Source organism: Scyliorhinus canicula, chromosome 12 (assembly GCF_902713615.1).
Source record: "Scyliorhinus canicula chromosome 12, sScyCan1.1, whole genome shotgun sequence".
Lineage (NCBI taxonomy): Eukaryota > Metazoa > Chordata > Chondrichthyes > Carcharhiniformes > Scyliorhinidae > Scyliorhinus > Scyliorhinus canicula.
The window spans coordinates 61,603,371-61,621,034 of NC_052157.1; the positions used below are offsets into that span (position 1 = coordinate 61,603,371).

At 50.0% G+C, this 17,664-nt stretch overlaps 1 protein-coding gene across 4 annotated transcripts in view; it reads right to left on the reverse strand.

Annotated features, from left to right (window-relative positions):
• Positions 1-17,664, reverse strand: part of LOC119975257 (sialic acid-binding Ig-like lectin 12) — a 312,188-nt gene that overhangs the window by 152,572 nt on the left and 141,952 nt on the right. For 3 of the 4 annotated variants that reach the window (XM_038814942.1, XM_038814941.1, XM_038814940.1), the window contains one exon: positions 12,648-13,010. The exons of the other annotated variant lie outside the window; for it this stretch is intronic. In XM_038814942.1, the coding sequence (XP_038670870.1) occupies positions 12,648-13,010 (363 nt within the window). The remainder of the gene's footprint in view (positions 1-12,647; positions 13,011-17,664) is intronic. 4 annotated transcript variants of the gene reach the window in all.

Sequence of the window (17,664 nt, forward strand, 5' to 3'; positions counted from 1 at the left end):
CTGGCTGGGGCCTAAGCTGTGGACAGCTGGGGTGAGACAGCATTGTGGAAATGATGATGTCTTGTGCTTCAATCATTGGAATCCTTGAGAGATCTTGAAGAGAGTTCGCTGATCCTGTTTTATTCTTGGCTTCTGCTTTCCTCATGCATCTGGGAAGATAACTTTACCCTGAGGGCTGCCCTACATTACATTGTTATTCTGGACATTGCTCCATGTTGTTTGCTTAATGCTGTGTCTTTTATTCCATAGATGTTCCTTGGTGTCTCCCCCTGTCTCGTTTAAAGGTAAGATGGGCAGAATCAGAGTGGGGCGATGGTGAAGGACCCTTGGTCTGAGAATAACTTGGACTTGCTGCCACCGGTCCTCCCTTCACAATTAAAAGGGCCTCCAGGAGCTAAGCAACATTCACCACTGCTGGACTATTATTCTTCACACCATTGCCCATTCGATGCACAATAGAATCGCAGTTGGAACTAAATCAACCCTCACACATGTCTTTGTCCAACATGAATCTTACTACAGTAGTCCCCCGTTATACCGCGCTCTGCAATACCGCGGTTCGCGATATACCGCGGGGGGGCTTATGGACCCCAACTGTCAGTTGTGTCAATTTCAGCGGCCGGCTCACTTTGATCCGGAGAGGGAAGCTGCTCTCACTGAAACAATCAGCCGGCCGCTGAAATTGACACTGCCCGCTGCTCTCTCCCTCCAATCCAACTTTTAAGTTTTAATGTTTCTGATTGGAGGGAGTGAGCAGCGGGCAGTGTCAATTTCAGCGGCCGGCTCACTTTGATCCGGAGAGGGAAGCTGCTCTCACTGAAATAATCAGCCGGCCGCTGAAATTGACACTGCCGGCTGCTCTCTCCCTCCAATCAGAAACATTAAAACTTAAAAGTTGGATTGGAGGGAGAGAGCAGCCGGCAGTGTCAATTTCAGCGGCCGGCTGATTATTTCAGTGAGAGCAGCTTCCCTCTCCGGATCAAAGTGAGCCGACCGCTGAAATTGACACTCTTTTAATTAGATCCACGATGGGGGTTTTAAATTTATTTAAAAATCTATGCTAGCGCTTCCCATTGTGAGTCTACGGGGGTCTGACCTCTCCCCCCGCCCCCCGTAGACTCACAATGGGAAGCGCTAGCATAGATTTTAAAATAAATTTAAAACCCCCATCATGGATATCCGCGGCTCGGATGCAACGTGGGTGACTGTGTTGGACCCCAACACCCGCGTTATAAAGGGGGACTACTGTATAAGTTTTACCCTTCCAGGCACAGAAAAACCAAATTCAACTTACTTAAAGCAATACCTTATTTCAAATGTACACCGATTAAAATATAAATCGCTCAAAACTACTTTTTTCCATTAGTTTGTGACCCCATTACAGAGATTTATCTTCATGAATGAGATCGATAATTACAAATGTCAGAACTGAGGTAGTTCTGTACTGTCAGAGGACCAGTTCTGAGCATGCTGTATTATCAGAGGGTGAGTACTGAGAGAGAGTACTGCACTGTTGGGGGGTACGTATTGAGGGACTGCTGCACTGTTGGAGGTTCCATACTGAGGGAGTGCTACCCTGTCAGACAGTCAGTAGCAAGGGAGTGCTGCACTGTTGGAGGACAATACGAAGGGAGCACTGCACTGTCTGAAAACAGTGCTCCTGTCACCCCTATCAAAACAATATCTTGTGCACAGCCACAATACTATTGCAGTGTTACTGTCAGTCTACTTGTGACAATAAAGATTGTTATTATTATTGTATTTGAGAAGCAAAGCAGCAATGATACATCAGTACTAGTGACAGGAGGATGTAACTGCAATGTGACATGTTGACACAGGAATTATAACATGGTCACAGGAATGCACAACATTAAATAACAAATTTGAGTGAAGAAATGTGGATCAAAATAAGAAGTTTAATATGTAAATATTGACAGATCAGCCTGAACATTTTAATCACTGGTGTAACTAAATGCAATATTGTTTATAACGAAAATTCTTCTTACAATCTAACACAGCATGAAAAAGATGCAGTATCAAGAAAGCACATTCTGATCTGATTACAAAGTTAAGCAATATCACATTTTAGTTCATTAGTATTCGACCACGTTGGCTGCACACAGTGAGATAATGCCTTGGTTATGATGTGTCTACACAGCAGGACTGGGGAGCACCAGGAAGTAGGAAGAGTGTCAGTTTGCTGAGGAGGAGAAGGAGAATTTCTGGTTCCAGGTTTCTTGCCATACATTAAGAAGCAGCATGCCAATGTTTCATTGCCCCCTGTCTGCTGATGATGCTCTGCTTGTACATTGCTGTTATGCTGATAGAAACAATAAGCTTTTCAGAAATAGAGGATTGAGCTTACAAAATAGCATGTTTATGCTGCACATTGTCAAACAACTATCAGAGAGATAGCATGGACTCAGTAGGTTGAATGGCCTACCTCCATGCCGGAATGACTCGATGACGCTAAATTGATTCTAACCAGGACCAGTGTCTGGTTTCATTGTAACTTAACCCAACACCACACGGTATTTGGCTGCACTGACAGATGAGATTGTTACTGCACAAAGCTTTAAACAGACTGAGGATTTCCTTTAACTGTTTGCCTCTCCCAGACACAAATCCCAGCGACAGTGATAACGACAACCACAATGAATATCACAGCTCGTATTCCCAGGATCAGGATCACATCCAGATTCTCTCCTCCACTGTCTGAAAAACACACAGAAAGAAATCATCATTTACTCTCTGCTTTCAATCTCTCACACTAGCTGAACAATCAAACTGAATATCACTACGACATTTGCTGTAATATTGATCCATCCACTGGGATTAAATGGATCCGAATGTTTTCATTGTAAACAATCTTAAGAGTGGACAATCTGAATTTACACCTTGTGGTGAATGTGATTCACACCGGATTATAACCTGTATATGCATGTGTCTATATTGTAGGTGCAGTTGCACTACCTGACCTCCAGGGGGAGTAGCTCTGGGAATGCTTGAGAGTTGTACGGGGCTTCTCCCTTGGCTCCGCCCAGGACTCCTCCCCCGGGAGCTGCTGTATAAAGATCAGTGCCACAGGGTCAGCCGGCCAGTTCACCGAAAGTTCAACGGCTAACAGGCTGGCTCTGTTGTAAGTATATTAAAACCGCTATTCTAATCCTACAAGCACGTGTCGTAGAATTGTTGGTTCCAACAATTCAATATACTTAGGAAACAGTCGAAGAAATCATGGAAGCAGCCCTCAAGCCTAGAACTCGACCCACAGGATGCAGAGGCTAAGGAAATTTTTTCCCACTGGCTGAGATGTTTTAAAGCCTACCTGGCAGAAGCCAGCACCGCCGGAACAACGGAGGAACAAAAACTCAGCCTACTGCACGCGAGGGTAAGCCACAGAATCTCCACACAGCTGAATCCGGCCGGTTCTTACACCGCAGCGCTGGCAATACTGGACAAAATGTACGTTAGGCCCATTAACGAGGTTTATGCACGCCACGTGTTTACGACTCGCCGTCAGCGGCCTACAGAAATGCTTGCTGAATTTGTAAGGGAATTGAACAACCTTTCCAATGACTGTAATTATCAAGCCGTCACCGCGGCTGAATATAGGGAACTTGCTGTGCGGGACGTTTTCGTAGCGGGCCTTAGGTCTAACTATGTGCGCCAATGACTGCTAGAAAAGGAGCCCCAGGACTTAGACACTACTGTGGAGGCTGCTACCACTATGAATGTTTCCTTTCGCAGCCTCACGTCGTTTCCCGCGGACCTCGCGACCCCATCGTGGACCCCCGACCAACAGTCCCCCCAGGCCTGTGCCGCACGGCCCCCCAGCTACCGCGCTGCCAAAGCCAGTTACTCTGCTGCCCCAGCCAGCTACTCAGCTGCTCCAGCCAGCTACTCAGCTGCCCCAGCCTGCCATTTCTGTGGCCAAAGCCAGCACCCGCGGCAGCACTGCCCAGCCCGATCCGCGACTTGCAGCAGCTGCGGGAAGAAAGGCCACTATGCCAGAGTGTGCCTCGCGAAAAGGGCCCCAGTTTGTAACTCCCCTGCAGAGAGAACAAATCGCTCCAAACACCAGCGGGCCCGCGGGGCCCAAAACGATGCGGCCTACGCCCCGACTCCTCCCCCACTCACCACGTGCGATCCACGGGCCCCATCTCCATCGGCATGCTCAGAAAGCTCATCTGAAGAATACGACTTCCTCGGGCACTCACCACGCAGCCCGCAACTCAACGCGGTCACCCTGGATCAATCCCGCCCCAAGCACCTACGAAGTTCGATGGCTGAGGTCCAGATCAACGGGTACAGCACGCCATGCCTCTTTGACTCCGGGAGCACCGAGAGATTTATACATCCAGAACTGGTAAGACGCAGTTCGTTTTCTATTTTTCCAGTGAGCCAAACTATCGCCCTCGCTTCGGGCTCCCACTCAGTCCAAATCCAAGGACGCACCGTTGCTACGCTCACAATTCGAATCGCTAGTTATTCTAAATTTAAACTTTATGTCCTGCCCGACCTCTGCGCGCCACGCTTATTAGGCCTGGATTTCCAGTGCAACCTCAAGAGCCTCACCCTCAGCTTCAGCGGGCTCCTGCCCCCACTCACTATCTGCAGCCTAACCACGCTGCGCATCTCCCCCCCTCCTCTCTTCGCCAATCTCACTCCAGATTGCAAGCCAGTAGCTACTCACAGCAGGCGATACAGCCTACAAGATAGGGCCTTTATCCGATCGGAGGTCAGACGGCTGCTCAGTGAGGGGGAGCTCAGGTGGTGGTTGTCAAGACCGGGGAAAAGGTTTGCATGGTTGTCGACTATAGCCAGACCATAAATCGCTTTACGCTCCTAGACACGTATCCCCTCCCCAGAATTGCAGACATGGTTAATCAGATCGCCCAATATTGGCTATTTTCCACGGTGGATCTGAAGTCTGCACACCATCAGCTCCCAATCCTCCCGGAGGACTGCCACTACAGGGCGTTCGAGGCCGATGGCCGCCTCTTCCACTTCCTCCGGGTTCCCTTCGGCGTCACCAACGGGGTTTCGGTGTTCCAACGAGCAATGGACCGAATGGTAGACCAGTACGGGCTGCGGGCCACGTTTCCGTATCTGGGCAATGTTACCATCTGCGGCTATGGCCAGCAGGACCACGACGCCAACCTCCAACGTTTTCTCCAAACGGCACAGAAATTAAATCTCACAACAAGGAGAAATGCGTTTTCCGCACAAACAGACTGGCCATCCTCGGCTACGTCGTGGAGAATGGAGTCCTGGGCCCAGACCCGGACCGCATGGGCCCTCTCTTAGAACTCCCCCTCCCTCATTGCCCCAAGGCCCTCAAGCGGTGCTTGGAGTTCTTTTCATACTACGCCCAGTGGGTCCCTCAATATGCGGACAAAGCCCGCCCACTCTTCAAGGCCACACTATTTCCCCTGTCTGCTGAGGCGCGCCAGGCCTTCAGCTGCATCAAGGAGGACATCGCCAAAGCAGCCATGTGGGCGGTGAATGAATCCACTCCCTTTCAGGTTGAGAGCGACGCCTCAGAGGTAGCTCTAGCAGCCACTTTAAATCAGGCATGGAGGCCCGTTGCATTTTTCTCCCGTAACCTATCCGCTTCAGAACTCCGACAATCCTCAGTCGAGAAGGAAGCGCAAGCCATCGTGGAGGCTGTTCGTCACTGGAGGCACTACCTCGCAGGTAGGAGGTTCACCCTCATCACCGACCAACGATCGGTCGCCTTTATGATTGACAACTCGCAAAGGGGCAAAATAAAAAATGATAAAATCCTTTGGTGGAGGATCGAATTCTCCATCTATAGTTACGATATTAAATATCGACCGTGGAAGCTCAACGAGCCCTCGGATGCCCTATCCCGCGGGACATGCGCCAGCGCGCAGATCAACCATCTGAAAGCCATCCACGTGACCTCTTCCATCCAGGGATCACCTGGCTCGGCCACTACATCAGAGCCCGAAACCTGCCTTTCTCCAACGAGGAGGTAAAAGCGGTCACCAGGGACTGCCCGATCTGTGCGGAGAGCAAACCGCACTTCTATAGACCAGACAGGGCCCACCTGGTCAAGGCTTCTAGGCCCTTTGAACACCTTGCGATCGATTTCAAAGGGCCACTCCCCTCCACTAACAAGAACATTTATTTCCTCAACATCATCGACGTGTCCTCCGATTCCCTTTTGCCATACCATGCCCTGATGTGACCTTCCACACAGTCATTTGGGCCCTGCATAGTGTCTTTACCCTGTTCGGTTTCCCCAGTTACATGCACAGCGACCGGGGTTCGTCCTTTATGAGCGACGAGCTGCATCAGTACCTGCTCGACAAGGGCATCGCCTCGAGCAGGACTACCAGCTACAACCCCAGGGGGAACGGGCAGGTGGAGAGGGAGAACGCGACGGTCTGGAAGACCATCCTGCTGACCCTCCGGTCTAGAAAACTCCAAGTCTCCCAATGGCAAGAAGTCCTCCCAGACGCGTTCCACGCTATCAGATCCCTCCTCTGTACAGCTACAAATCAAACCCCTCACGAGCGGCTCTTCATTTTTTTTAGTGGCACTACCACGGGAGTCTCACTTCCGGCATGGCTGAGGACACCAGGCCCGGTCCTCCTGAGGGAGCATGTCAGGGGGCACAAAACTGATCCCCTTGTTGAAAAGGTGCGCCTCCTCTATTCCAACCCCCAGTACGCATTCGTGGAGTTCCCGGACAGTCACCAGGACACAGTATCCCTTCGGGACCTGGCACCCGCTGGATCCAGCCCCCCCCTACCCCCGCTGAGGAACCCCTTACCCCGTTCCCTATGCTGCCGCCCCCGCGCGCCCCCGATTCCGCAAGCTCACCCCACCGGTTCCACGTGCCAGAACCAGCCCGCCCCCAGCGCCCCCAGTCTCCGGTCGAGCCAGAGGTGTATAAAGTTCGGACGAGACCCGCCCCGGAGTCTGCCATCGTACCCCAGCTCTCAACACCCACCCAGCCACCGCAAGAGGCTGAAACCCCGGTGCTCCGCAGATCGAAAAGAACAATTCGTCCACCGGACAGACTAACTCTGTGAGCCACCACCCCCCGCTGGGCTCGATTTTTTTCACAGGGGGTGAATGTGGTGAATGTGATTCACACCGGATTATAATCTGTATCTACATGTGTCTATATGGTAAGTGCAGTTGCACTACCTGACCTCCAGGGGGAATAGCTCTGGGAATGCTTGAGAGTTGTACAGGGCGTCTCCCTTGGCTCCGCCCAGGACTCCTCCCCCTGGAGTTGCTGTATAAAGATCAGTGCCACAGGGTCAGCCAGCCAGTTCACCGATAGTTCAATGGCTAACAGGCTGGCTCTGTTGTAAGTATATTAAAACCGCTATTCTAATCCTACAAGTACGTGTCCGTAGAATTGTTGGTTCCAACACACCTTAGCGTGGAACATTGGTGAGAATGGATTATTGCCTTGTTTGACTCCCAGTCCAATGTTTTCCTGCGTTGCTGTGTGCAGGACTCGCTCCTACAGGGAGTGGGGAGACTATGGGACTCGCTCCCATAGGGATTGGGGAGAATGTGTGACTCAAACTCATTGGGAGTGGGGAGAACGTGCAACTCGCTCTCTCAGTGAGTGGGGAGAATGTAGAACTTGCTCCTACAGGAAGTGGGGAGAATGTGGGAGGATTCGCTTCCACAGTGAGTGGGGAGAATATGGGACTCGGTCCGACAGGGAGTGGGGAGGAAGTGGGATGCGCTCCCACAGGGAGTGGAGAGAATGTAGAAATCGCTCCCACAGGGAGTGGGGAGAATGTGGGACTCACTTTCGTAGGCAGTGGGGAGAATGTGGGACGCACTCCCACAAGGAGTGGGGAGAATGTAGAACTCGCTCGCACAAGGAGTGGGAAGAATTTTGGACTCACTCCCACAGGGAATGGGGAGAATGTGGAAGTCACTCCCAGTATTATTCACAATATATATTAGCAATGTAGAAGAAGGAACTGGGGGCAGTGTTGCTTGGTTTGCAGATGATACAAAGATATGTAGAGGGACAAACAGTGGTGGGGAAGCAGGGAGGCTGCAGAAGGCCTTGGACAGGCTAGGATAGTGGACAAAGAAGTGGCAGATGGAATACAATGTGGAAAAATGTGAGCTAATGCACTTTGGTAGGAAGAATAGAGGCATAGACTATTTTCCAAATAGGAAAAGGCTTCGGAAATCAGACGCATAAAGGGACTCAGGAGTTCTAGTTCAGGGTTCTCTTTAGGTTAACATGCAGGTTCAGTCGGCAGTTAGGAAGGCAAATATAATGTTGGCATTCATGTTGAGAGGGCTAGAATACAGCAGCAGTTATGTACTGTTGAGGCTGTATAAGGCTCTGTCAGACACGATTTGTAATATTGTGAGCAGTTTTGGGCTCCGTATCAAGGGAAGGATATGCTGGCCTTGGAGAGGGTCCAGAGGAGATTCACAAGAATGATCCCCGGAATGAAGGACTTGTCATATGAGGAACGGTTGAGGACTCTGGGTCTGTACTCATTGGAGTTTAGAAGGATGAGGGGAGGTCTTATTGAAACTTACAGGATACTGCGAGGCCTGGGTAGAGTGGACGTGAAGAGGATGCTTCCACTTGTAGGAAAAACTAGAACCAAATCACAAAGCCTCAGACTGAAGGGACTATCCTTTAAAACAGGGATGAGGAGGAATTTCTTCAGCAACAGAATGATGAATCTATGGAACTCATTGCTGCAGAAGGTTATCAAGGTATGCCACCGAGCCAGCGAAGGATTTTGCTACAGTGGAAGGACGCGAGGCCCCCAAGCGTGGAGACCTGGATCAATGACATGGCGGGCTTCATTAAGCTTGAGAAGGTTAAATTCGCCCTGAGAGGATCGGTGCAGGGGTTCTTTAAACGGTGGCAACCTTTCCTCGGCTTTCTGGCTCAACGATAGGGTACTGGGACAGTAGCAGCAGCAACCCGGGGGGGGGGGGGGGGGGGGGCGGGGGGGGGGGGGGGGGACGTTGATTATGTTTGCTTATTTTATTTAAATTTGATTTATTTAATTTTAATTTATGGTTAAGTTCTCTTGTTGGGGGGGGGTGGGGGGAGTGTGATACATGTGATGTTACGGTATGGGGGGAATTGTGGGTGTTATGGGGCTGTTAGTTGCATATTACTGCTTGTTGCTATACTTGTTGTTATATTTTTATATTTTCTGTAAAAAATTCCAATAAAAATTATTTTAAAAAAAAAGGTAAGCCACCGAGTGTCTTTAAGACAGAGATACATAGGTTCTTGATTATTAAGGAGATCATGGGTTATGGGGAGAAGGCAGAAGAATGGGGATGAGAAAGATATCGGCCATGATTGAATAGTGCAGCAGATTCGATGGGCAAAATGACCTAATTTTGCTCCTGTAGTGTCTTATGAAAAGACCAAGCGGGACGAATTAGACAGAGCTTTCAAAGAGCTAGAAAAGGCATGATGGGCCAAATGGCCTCCTTCTGTGCTGTTTCATTCTATGATTCCATGATCTCTCTCCTAAGACCATAAGACCATAAGACATAGGAGTGGAAGTAAGGCCATTCGGCCCATCGAGTCCACTCCGCCATTCAATCATGGCTGATGGGCATTTCAACACCACCTACCAGCATTCTCCCCGTAGCCCTTAATTCCTCGCGACATCAAGAATTTATCTATCTCTGCCTTGAAGCCATTTAGCGTCCCGGCCTCCACTGCACTCCGCGGCAATGAATTCCACAGGCCCACCACTCTCTGGCTGAAGAAATGCCTCTGCATTTCTGTTCTGTATTTACCCCCTCTAATTCTAAGGCTGTGCCCACGGGTCCTCGTCTCCTCGCCTAACGGAAACAGTTTCTTTGCGTCCACCCTTTCTAAGCCATGTATTATCTTGTAAGTTTCTATTAGATCTCCCCTTAACCTTCTAAACTCCAATGAATACAATCCCAGGATCCTCAGCCGTTCCTCATGTGTTAGACCCGCCATTCCAGTGATCATCCGTGTGAATCTCCGCTGGACACGCTCCAGTGCCAGTATGTCATTCCTGAGATGTGGGGCCCAAAACTGGACACAGTACTCCAAATGGGGCCTAACCAGAGCCTTATAAAGGCTCAGTAGCACATCGCTGCTTTTATATTCCAACCCTCTTGAGATAAATGACAACATTGCATTCGCTTTCTTAATCACGGATTCAACCTGCATGTTTACCTTTAGGGAATCCTCGACTAGCACTCCCAGATCCCTTTGTACTTTGGCATTATGAATTTTCTCACCGTTTAGAAAGTAGTCCTAGACTGTAACCACTCCAGATCCCTCTTAAAGGTGTCAGAGAGTCAGCAGCCACCATACCAGCTGACAGGATATTCCAGAAGCTTCCTACTCTCTGGGAAAAGATGAACTTCCCAACATCCAGCCCTTTACAGTCAAAGACATTGAGTCATACAGTTTTACAGCACAGAAAGAGGCCTTTCAGCCCACCATGTGTGTGCTGGCCATGAAACAATGGCCTATTCTAATCCCCTTTTCCAGTCTTTGGTCACCTTGTTTACTCTGCCATTTCAAGTGCTCATCTAAACGCTTCTGAATTGTTGTGAAGATTCCCACCTCTATCACCCTTTCAGGCAGTGAGTTCCAGATTCCCTTCACCCTTTGAGTGAAAAGGTTTTCATCAAATCTCTACTTCCTGCAGAGTGTAAACCCTTCAGGGATCACTGATAAGGTTTGAATCAATTGATTAATCAAATCTACATTTTGAAAGAAAAACTATATTTCCAGTGAACTAAGACACGTGTAACAAATTGGAAAGTGTAGTTGATTGAAACTTGGTGCAAGTTGAGAAGCTGGGAGACACAAGAAGTAAGTGCTGCAGTGCCACCACTGGTGAGAGGGTGTAAATACAATGTGACGTTTGCACGGACAGTCCCCATTATCAACAGGGACAAGGACATAATGGGGAAAAATGGTCACTGGAAAGGTGAGAACATGGTGTAAGCTTTTCACAAACAGGAATCCCCTCCCTAAGTCTCCGCCTCACTCTCTCTTACTAAAGATACACACACAAAATTTGACACTGAGCCACGTAAGCAATGGCTTAGGTGGACGACTTTTTAAAGGATTGGGTTTTACGATGTTCCTTCAAAGAAGAGAGAGAGCCAGAGAGCTTATGTTAGTGTCTTTCAGCATGTGAAAGTATGTGATAGACTTTGTAATTTCCATGTTCCTCCATAACTATTAATGGGAACACAAAGCCCAGAATCCAGGCCAACACTTCAGTGCAATATTGAGGGAGGTCAGGTAACCCACAGGTGTATGTGTTGGTGTGTTTGTGTCTGAGGGAGTCTTGGTGTGTGAACATACATGTGGAATTGTGTGTCTGATAATGTGTCTACCTGGGTCCATACATGAGTGAGTGTGTGCGCATGTGCGAGTGTGTGCATATGGGTGTGTTTAAATGTGTGAGAGATGTTGAGGTCTGTGTACACTCACGTTCCACAGTGATGGTTATGGAGCATTTTGAAGGGCATGGACATGGTGGATAGGGAGCAGCTGAACCTCTCAGTTGAAGGGTCAGTTACGAGGAACACAAGTTCAAGGTGAGAGGCAGGAGGTCTCGCACCGCCACACTCAGCCAGGATCTGTGCTGGCTGGTGAGGGCTTCCCTGAGTGCTGGGGGGACTGGTGAGGGGTGACCAGGGGCTGACTTTGAGGTAGCAGACAGCGGGTCCAGACTGTGCACAGCTGGCGCCATGTTGTACCATGCGACTGATGCAGGTCTTCAGCTGTGCGCATACGCAGCCAGGGACCCGGGCATTCTCTGGCAGTTTTTGGCGTGGGAGCTGGGAGTTTCACCCGGTACCGCTGCTAGCCCCTCACCGGTCCCCGAATCGGTGAGGGGTCGGCGCCAATTTTTTGATCGTAAAACTCCTGTGAATTCTCCGTTCGAGCCGGCTCTTAGCCGCTGAAACGGAGAATCCAGCCAAAGGTCCCTGTAACATATCATTATTATTGTAAAATTATTATGCTAGATTATTATTGTGAAATTTACTTTCTTGAAGTAGAGAAGCAAAGCAGATTTGTTGTTTTTGTTTGGATGGTCCCTCTGATCTGTGGACTCTTGGCGGGGTTCCATATTAATGGACAGACTGTCATCATACTCTGGTACTAGCTTAACACTTGTTTATTTGGACTGTGTCTACACAGGTTACAGAGTGGACATGTTGCTCCTGGGAATGTTTCCAACCCCTCTGTCTCGGGAGTCTAACACATGAATGATCGATGTCAGTGATATATCATCATCTACGTCAGGCATTAGCATGTTAATTCTGTTAACCCTTACACTGCAATTTTCATGTTATTATTTTCTATTCTCTTCTCTCCCAGTGTCAATTAGTAACCATTTTAATTTCACTGTCATCATTTTCAACCTGTGCTTGTGGTATATCAGTAATCATGAATACAAATAAATTAATCCTAATCATTTGAATGAGTCATTAACTTTTTCCCTTGTAAATTGTGACTTGGAACAAACGAAAAGTGTGAATTTGAAAACAAGAAATGATTACAATTCGGAAAAATATAATTTGTGTTATTTCCCAGTGAGTGTTGAATGTGAATTGTTGAGGAATTATAACCCAGCACTTACCAGAAACCTGAAGCCGGGTAACAGGGTGATAACTGTGGCTGGGACCATCGTCAAATTCTATTCTGAAATAATAAGGTCCTGCATCTTCCCTTGTGATATTGTTTATTATCAGGGAACATTCGCCATCTTTCAGGTCTCCAGAAAGCCGGGTCCGGTGGTGGAACCGTGGCAACTCGTGTTTGTGATCCTTGGAGTGAAAGGCTAACTGTGATCTTCCCGATTCCTCATTAAACCAGACTCCGACTCTCGATTGGTTTCCCAGACACGATGGATAACTGTAATGACACGGAATCTGTACACACGAACCTTCCTGTGCTGTCACCAGTTGCTGAGTCTCACCTTTCCACTCTTGTGACGGTTCAGCTGGGGAGAGAAATATAAATATTTAACACTGGGTGGTTTGTACATCCACCGGACTCAAAATATACAATGGCACTCAATCGGGGGGATAGTCAATACTGAGGAGGACTGCAATTCTTTGGTCGGAAGAGTAGAAAAGCAGAATATGATTAAAATAGAGCGGGATTGCAGAATGATGTCGTACAGCGGGATCTGGATATCCTTGCACATGAGAATCATAGAATTTACAGTGCAGAAGGAGGCCATTTGTCCCATCGAGTCTGCACCAGCCCTTGGAAAGAGCACCCTACCTAAGCCCACACCTCCACCCTATCCCCACACTTCCAACCTATCCCCGTAACCCAGTAATCCCACCTAACCTTTTTAGACACTAAGCGCAATGTAGCATAGCCAATCTACCTAACTGTGGGAAGAAACCGGAGCACCCAGAGGAAACCCTCGCAAACACGGGGAGAACGTGCAGACTCCGCACAGACAGTGACCCAAGCCGGGAATCGAACCTGGGACACTGGAGCTGTGAGGCAATTGGCACCGGCATGGTTGGCGCGCCGCCAGTCGGGGGCCACTCTACGCGGTCGGCTCACTGATTTTCGGGCCGAGATCGGCCGAGCGGCCGTCGTGAAAAAGCCGAGTCCCACCGCCGCCATCCACACCTGCTCTCAGCCGGCGGGAACATGGCGTGGAAGGGTCGGGGGGGGTCGGCCTGGGAGGGTAGTGGGGGTCCGACCCTGGGGGGGGGGGGGGGGGGGGGGGGGGGGGCTCCGATGTGGTTTGGCCCGCGATCGGGGCCCACTGATCGGCGGGCCGGCTTCTCTGGCTGACGATCTCCTTTCTTCCGCACCGACCCCTGTAATCCTGTGCCATGTTGCATCAGGGCCGGCGCATTGAAGGAAGCCACTGCGCATGCGTGCGTTGGCGCCGGTGCCACTGCGCATGTGAGGATCCTGCGGCAATCATTTGACGCCGAGATCAGCGCCTGTTCTGTGCTGTACTGTTCTATGTTCTATCAGCAGCTGGAGCAGCGTGAACCACTCCAGTGCTGTGCTGGCCCCCTGTAGGGGGCAGAATTGCTGCTCCTGAGGCCGTGTTGACGCCCTCGAGCAATGCGACGACGTTTCCGACGGCATCAATACTTAGCCTCAGGATCACAGAATCCTGTCCCTGATTTTTGGAGGCGTATCTTATGAGGAAAGATTGAGACGGTTGGGCCGGTGCTCATTGGTTTTAGAAGAATGAGAGGTGGTCTTATTAAAACAGGTAAGTTTCTGAGGGGTGTGCACGATGGATGATAAGATGTTTCCCCTTGTCCAGATCTAGAACCAGGGTTGTTACAAAATAAGGGTCTCCCATTTAAGATGGAGATAAGAAGGAATTTCCTCTCTCAGCAAGTGGTTAGTCTGTGGAATTCTCTTTCACAGAACAGTAGAGTCAACAAATATATTTGAGTCTGAGTCAGACAAATTTTTGATTGACAAGGAGATCGAGATCCATTTGAGGGCTGGCAGGAAAGTGGAGTTGAGACCACAATCAGAGTTTATTAAATGGAGGATCAGGCGTGGGGTATTGAACTATCAAGGCAAAATCCTCCTTCCTCTTTTTAAAAATATTTTTTATTAGCATTTTCCAATTTTAACAGTTTGACAATTTGACATATAAAGCACAGAATATTTACGATGTTTCTGAAATACATAGAATTTACAGTGCAGAAGGAGGCCATTTCGGCCCATCGAGTCTGCATCGGCCCTTGGAAAGGGCACCCTACCCCAGCCCACACATCCAGCCTACCCCCATCACACAATAACCCCACCCAACCTTTTTGGACAGTAAGAAGTCTTACAACACCAGGTTAAAGTCCAACAGGTTTGTTTCTAATCACTAGCTTTTGAAGCACTGCTTCTTCCTCACCTGAGGAAGCTAGTGATTTGAAACAAACCTGTTGGACTTTAACCTGCTGTTGGAAGACTTCTTACTGTGCCCACCCCAGTCCAACTCCGGCATTGCCACATCATGGCAACCTTTTTGGACACTAAGGGTAATCTAGCAAGTCCAATCCACCTAACCTGCACATCTTTGGACTGTGGGAAGAAACCGGAGCAGCCAGAGGAAACCCATACACACAATGGGAGAACATGTAGACTCCGCACAGTCAGTGACCTAAGCCAGAAATCGAACCTCGGACCCTGGAGCTGTGAAGCAACTATGCAAACCACTATGCTACCGTGCTGCCACAATTCTACACGTACCCCTTGATGCATGATCAATGACTACTAAAGCGAGGTTGTAGTCCAACTGGAGGCTTTAATAAGCTAGATATTTTGCCCCCCCACCAGCAGCTCAGGTACAGAAAGAAAGCTGCTGGGGCGGCACGGACTCTTATACCCCGCCTTGCAGGGTGGAGCTACCATACAGGCTCGACCAATAGCAAGCATACATTATCTACCAATGGTGTTCCAGCATTACCAGGTACCGTGATACCTCTACACAGACTACCACATTCACTCCCTGTTAAAAAAAGAGTCCGGCGGTGGTGGTGGCTTGGTATTACAACATGGTAATGTGGTAGAAGTTATGGTTATGGAGGTACCGTAATAACTCAGTACAGCATTTTGCCTTATTATCGTAACTATTTACAATTTTACAATTAACTATATACATGTTAAAATGAAGCAATCAGTCGATCGGGGGCCCTGGGCGTCCTCTGTGATCGTTGAAGCTTTGGTGGTGACGCTGGTGAAGGTTCGGGCGTCTGTGACTCCGGGAGCGTGGTTTCGATCTCTGTGGCAGCTTCAACACCCCAAGACGGCGCTGGTGGGGGAGCTGATTGACCTGGGAAGGGAGCGTCTGCGGGGTGCGTAGGTGGGCGGGGGGGGGGCCTAGACGGGGCTGGCGGAGGAACCGATCCTCCCGGGAAGGGGGCGGCTCTAAGGTGCACCGGTGGGATGGAGAGTGGGACTGGTGGTGCGGGTGTGCGTGGGGCTCCGGCGGGTGTCAGGTCTCGTAGGGAGGCCGTGTCTTGTCGGCCGTCGGGGTACTGGGGGTTAGCGTGGAGAAGATGGACCCTCTCGACCAACGGGTCCAACTTGTGCGCCCGCACGTGTTTTCGGAGCAGGATGGGTCCGGGAGCTGCCAGCCAGGTCGGGAGCAAGGTCCCAGAGGAGGGCTTCCTGGGGAAGATAAGGAGACATTCATGAGGTGTTTGGTTGGTTGTGGTGCAGAGCAGTGACCGGAGGGCATCCGGGAGGACTTCCTGCCAGCGGGAGACTGGGAGATTTCTGGACCGTAGGGCCAGTAGGACGGTCTGCCAGACCGTTCCATTCTCCCTCTCCACCTGTCCGTTACCCCGGGGGTTGTAACTGGTCATCCTGCTCGAGGCAATGCCCTTGCTGAGCAGGAATTGACGCAGTTCGTTGCTCATAAAGGAGGGCCCCCTATCACTATGTATGTAAGCGGGGAACCCGAACAGTGTAAAGATGCTATGGAGGGCTTTGGTGACAGTGGTTGGGGTCATGTCAGGGCAGGGGATGGCAAATGGGAATCGGGATACTCGTCAATCACGTTCAGGAAGTACGTGTTGCGTTCGTGGAGGGGAGGAGACCTTTGAAGTCCATGCTGAGGTGTTCAAAGGGACGGGAAGCCTTTATCAGGTGCACTTTCTCTGGCCGGTAGAAGTGCGGCTTGCACTCCACGCAGATTTGGCAATTACTGGTGGCTGTCCTCACGTACTCGATAGAATAGGGCAGGTTGCGGGTCTTGACAAAATGGAAGAAGCGAGTGACCCCCGGGTGGCAGAAGTCCTCGTGGAGGGCTCGGAGGCGGTCCACTTGTGCGTTGGCACGTGTGCCGTGGGACAGGGCATCAGGAGGCTCGTTTAGCTTCTTGGGACGATACAAGATCTCGTAGTTATAGGAGGAGAATTCGATCCTCAACCGCAAGATCTTATTGTTTTTTGTCTTGCCCCGCTGTGCATTTTCGAACATGAAGGCGACCGACTGTTGGTCAGTGAGGAGAGTGAATCTCCTGCCGGCCAGGTAATGCCTCCAATGTCACACAGCTTCTACTATGACCTGGGCCTCCTTTTCGACTGAGGAGTAGCAGATTTCGGAAGCGTGGAGGGTACATGAGAAGAAGGCCACGGGTCTGCCCGCTTGGTTGAGGGTGGCCGCCAGAGCTACGTCGGACGCGTCGCTCTCGACCAGGAAGGGGAGGGACTCGTCAATGGCGTGCATCGTGGCCTTTGCAATGTCTGCTTTGATGCAGCTGAAGGCCTGGCGGGCCTCTATCGACAGGGTAATAACTGTGGATTGGATCAGAGGACAGGCCTTGTCTGCATAGTTGGGGACCCACTGGGCGTAGTAAGAAAAAAAAACCGAGGCAGCGCTTCAGGGCCTTGGAGCAGTGAGGGAGGGGAAACTCCATAAAGGGGCGCATGCGTTTAGGGTCGGGGCCTATAACTCCATTTCGCACTACGTAGGCGAGGATGGCTAGGCGGTCGGTGCTAAACACGCATTTATCCTTGTTATACGTAAGGTTAAGGATTTTTGCGGTCTGGAGGGATTTTCGGAGGTTGGTGTCCTGGTCCTGCTGGTTGTGGCAGCAGATGGTGACATTATCGAGATACGGGAATGTTGCCCGTAAACCGTATCGGTCAACCATTCGG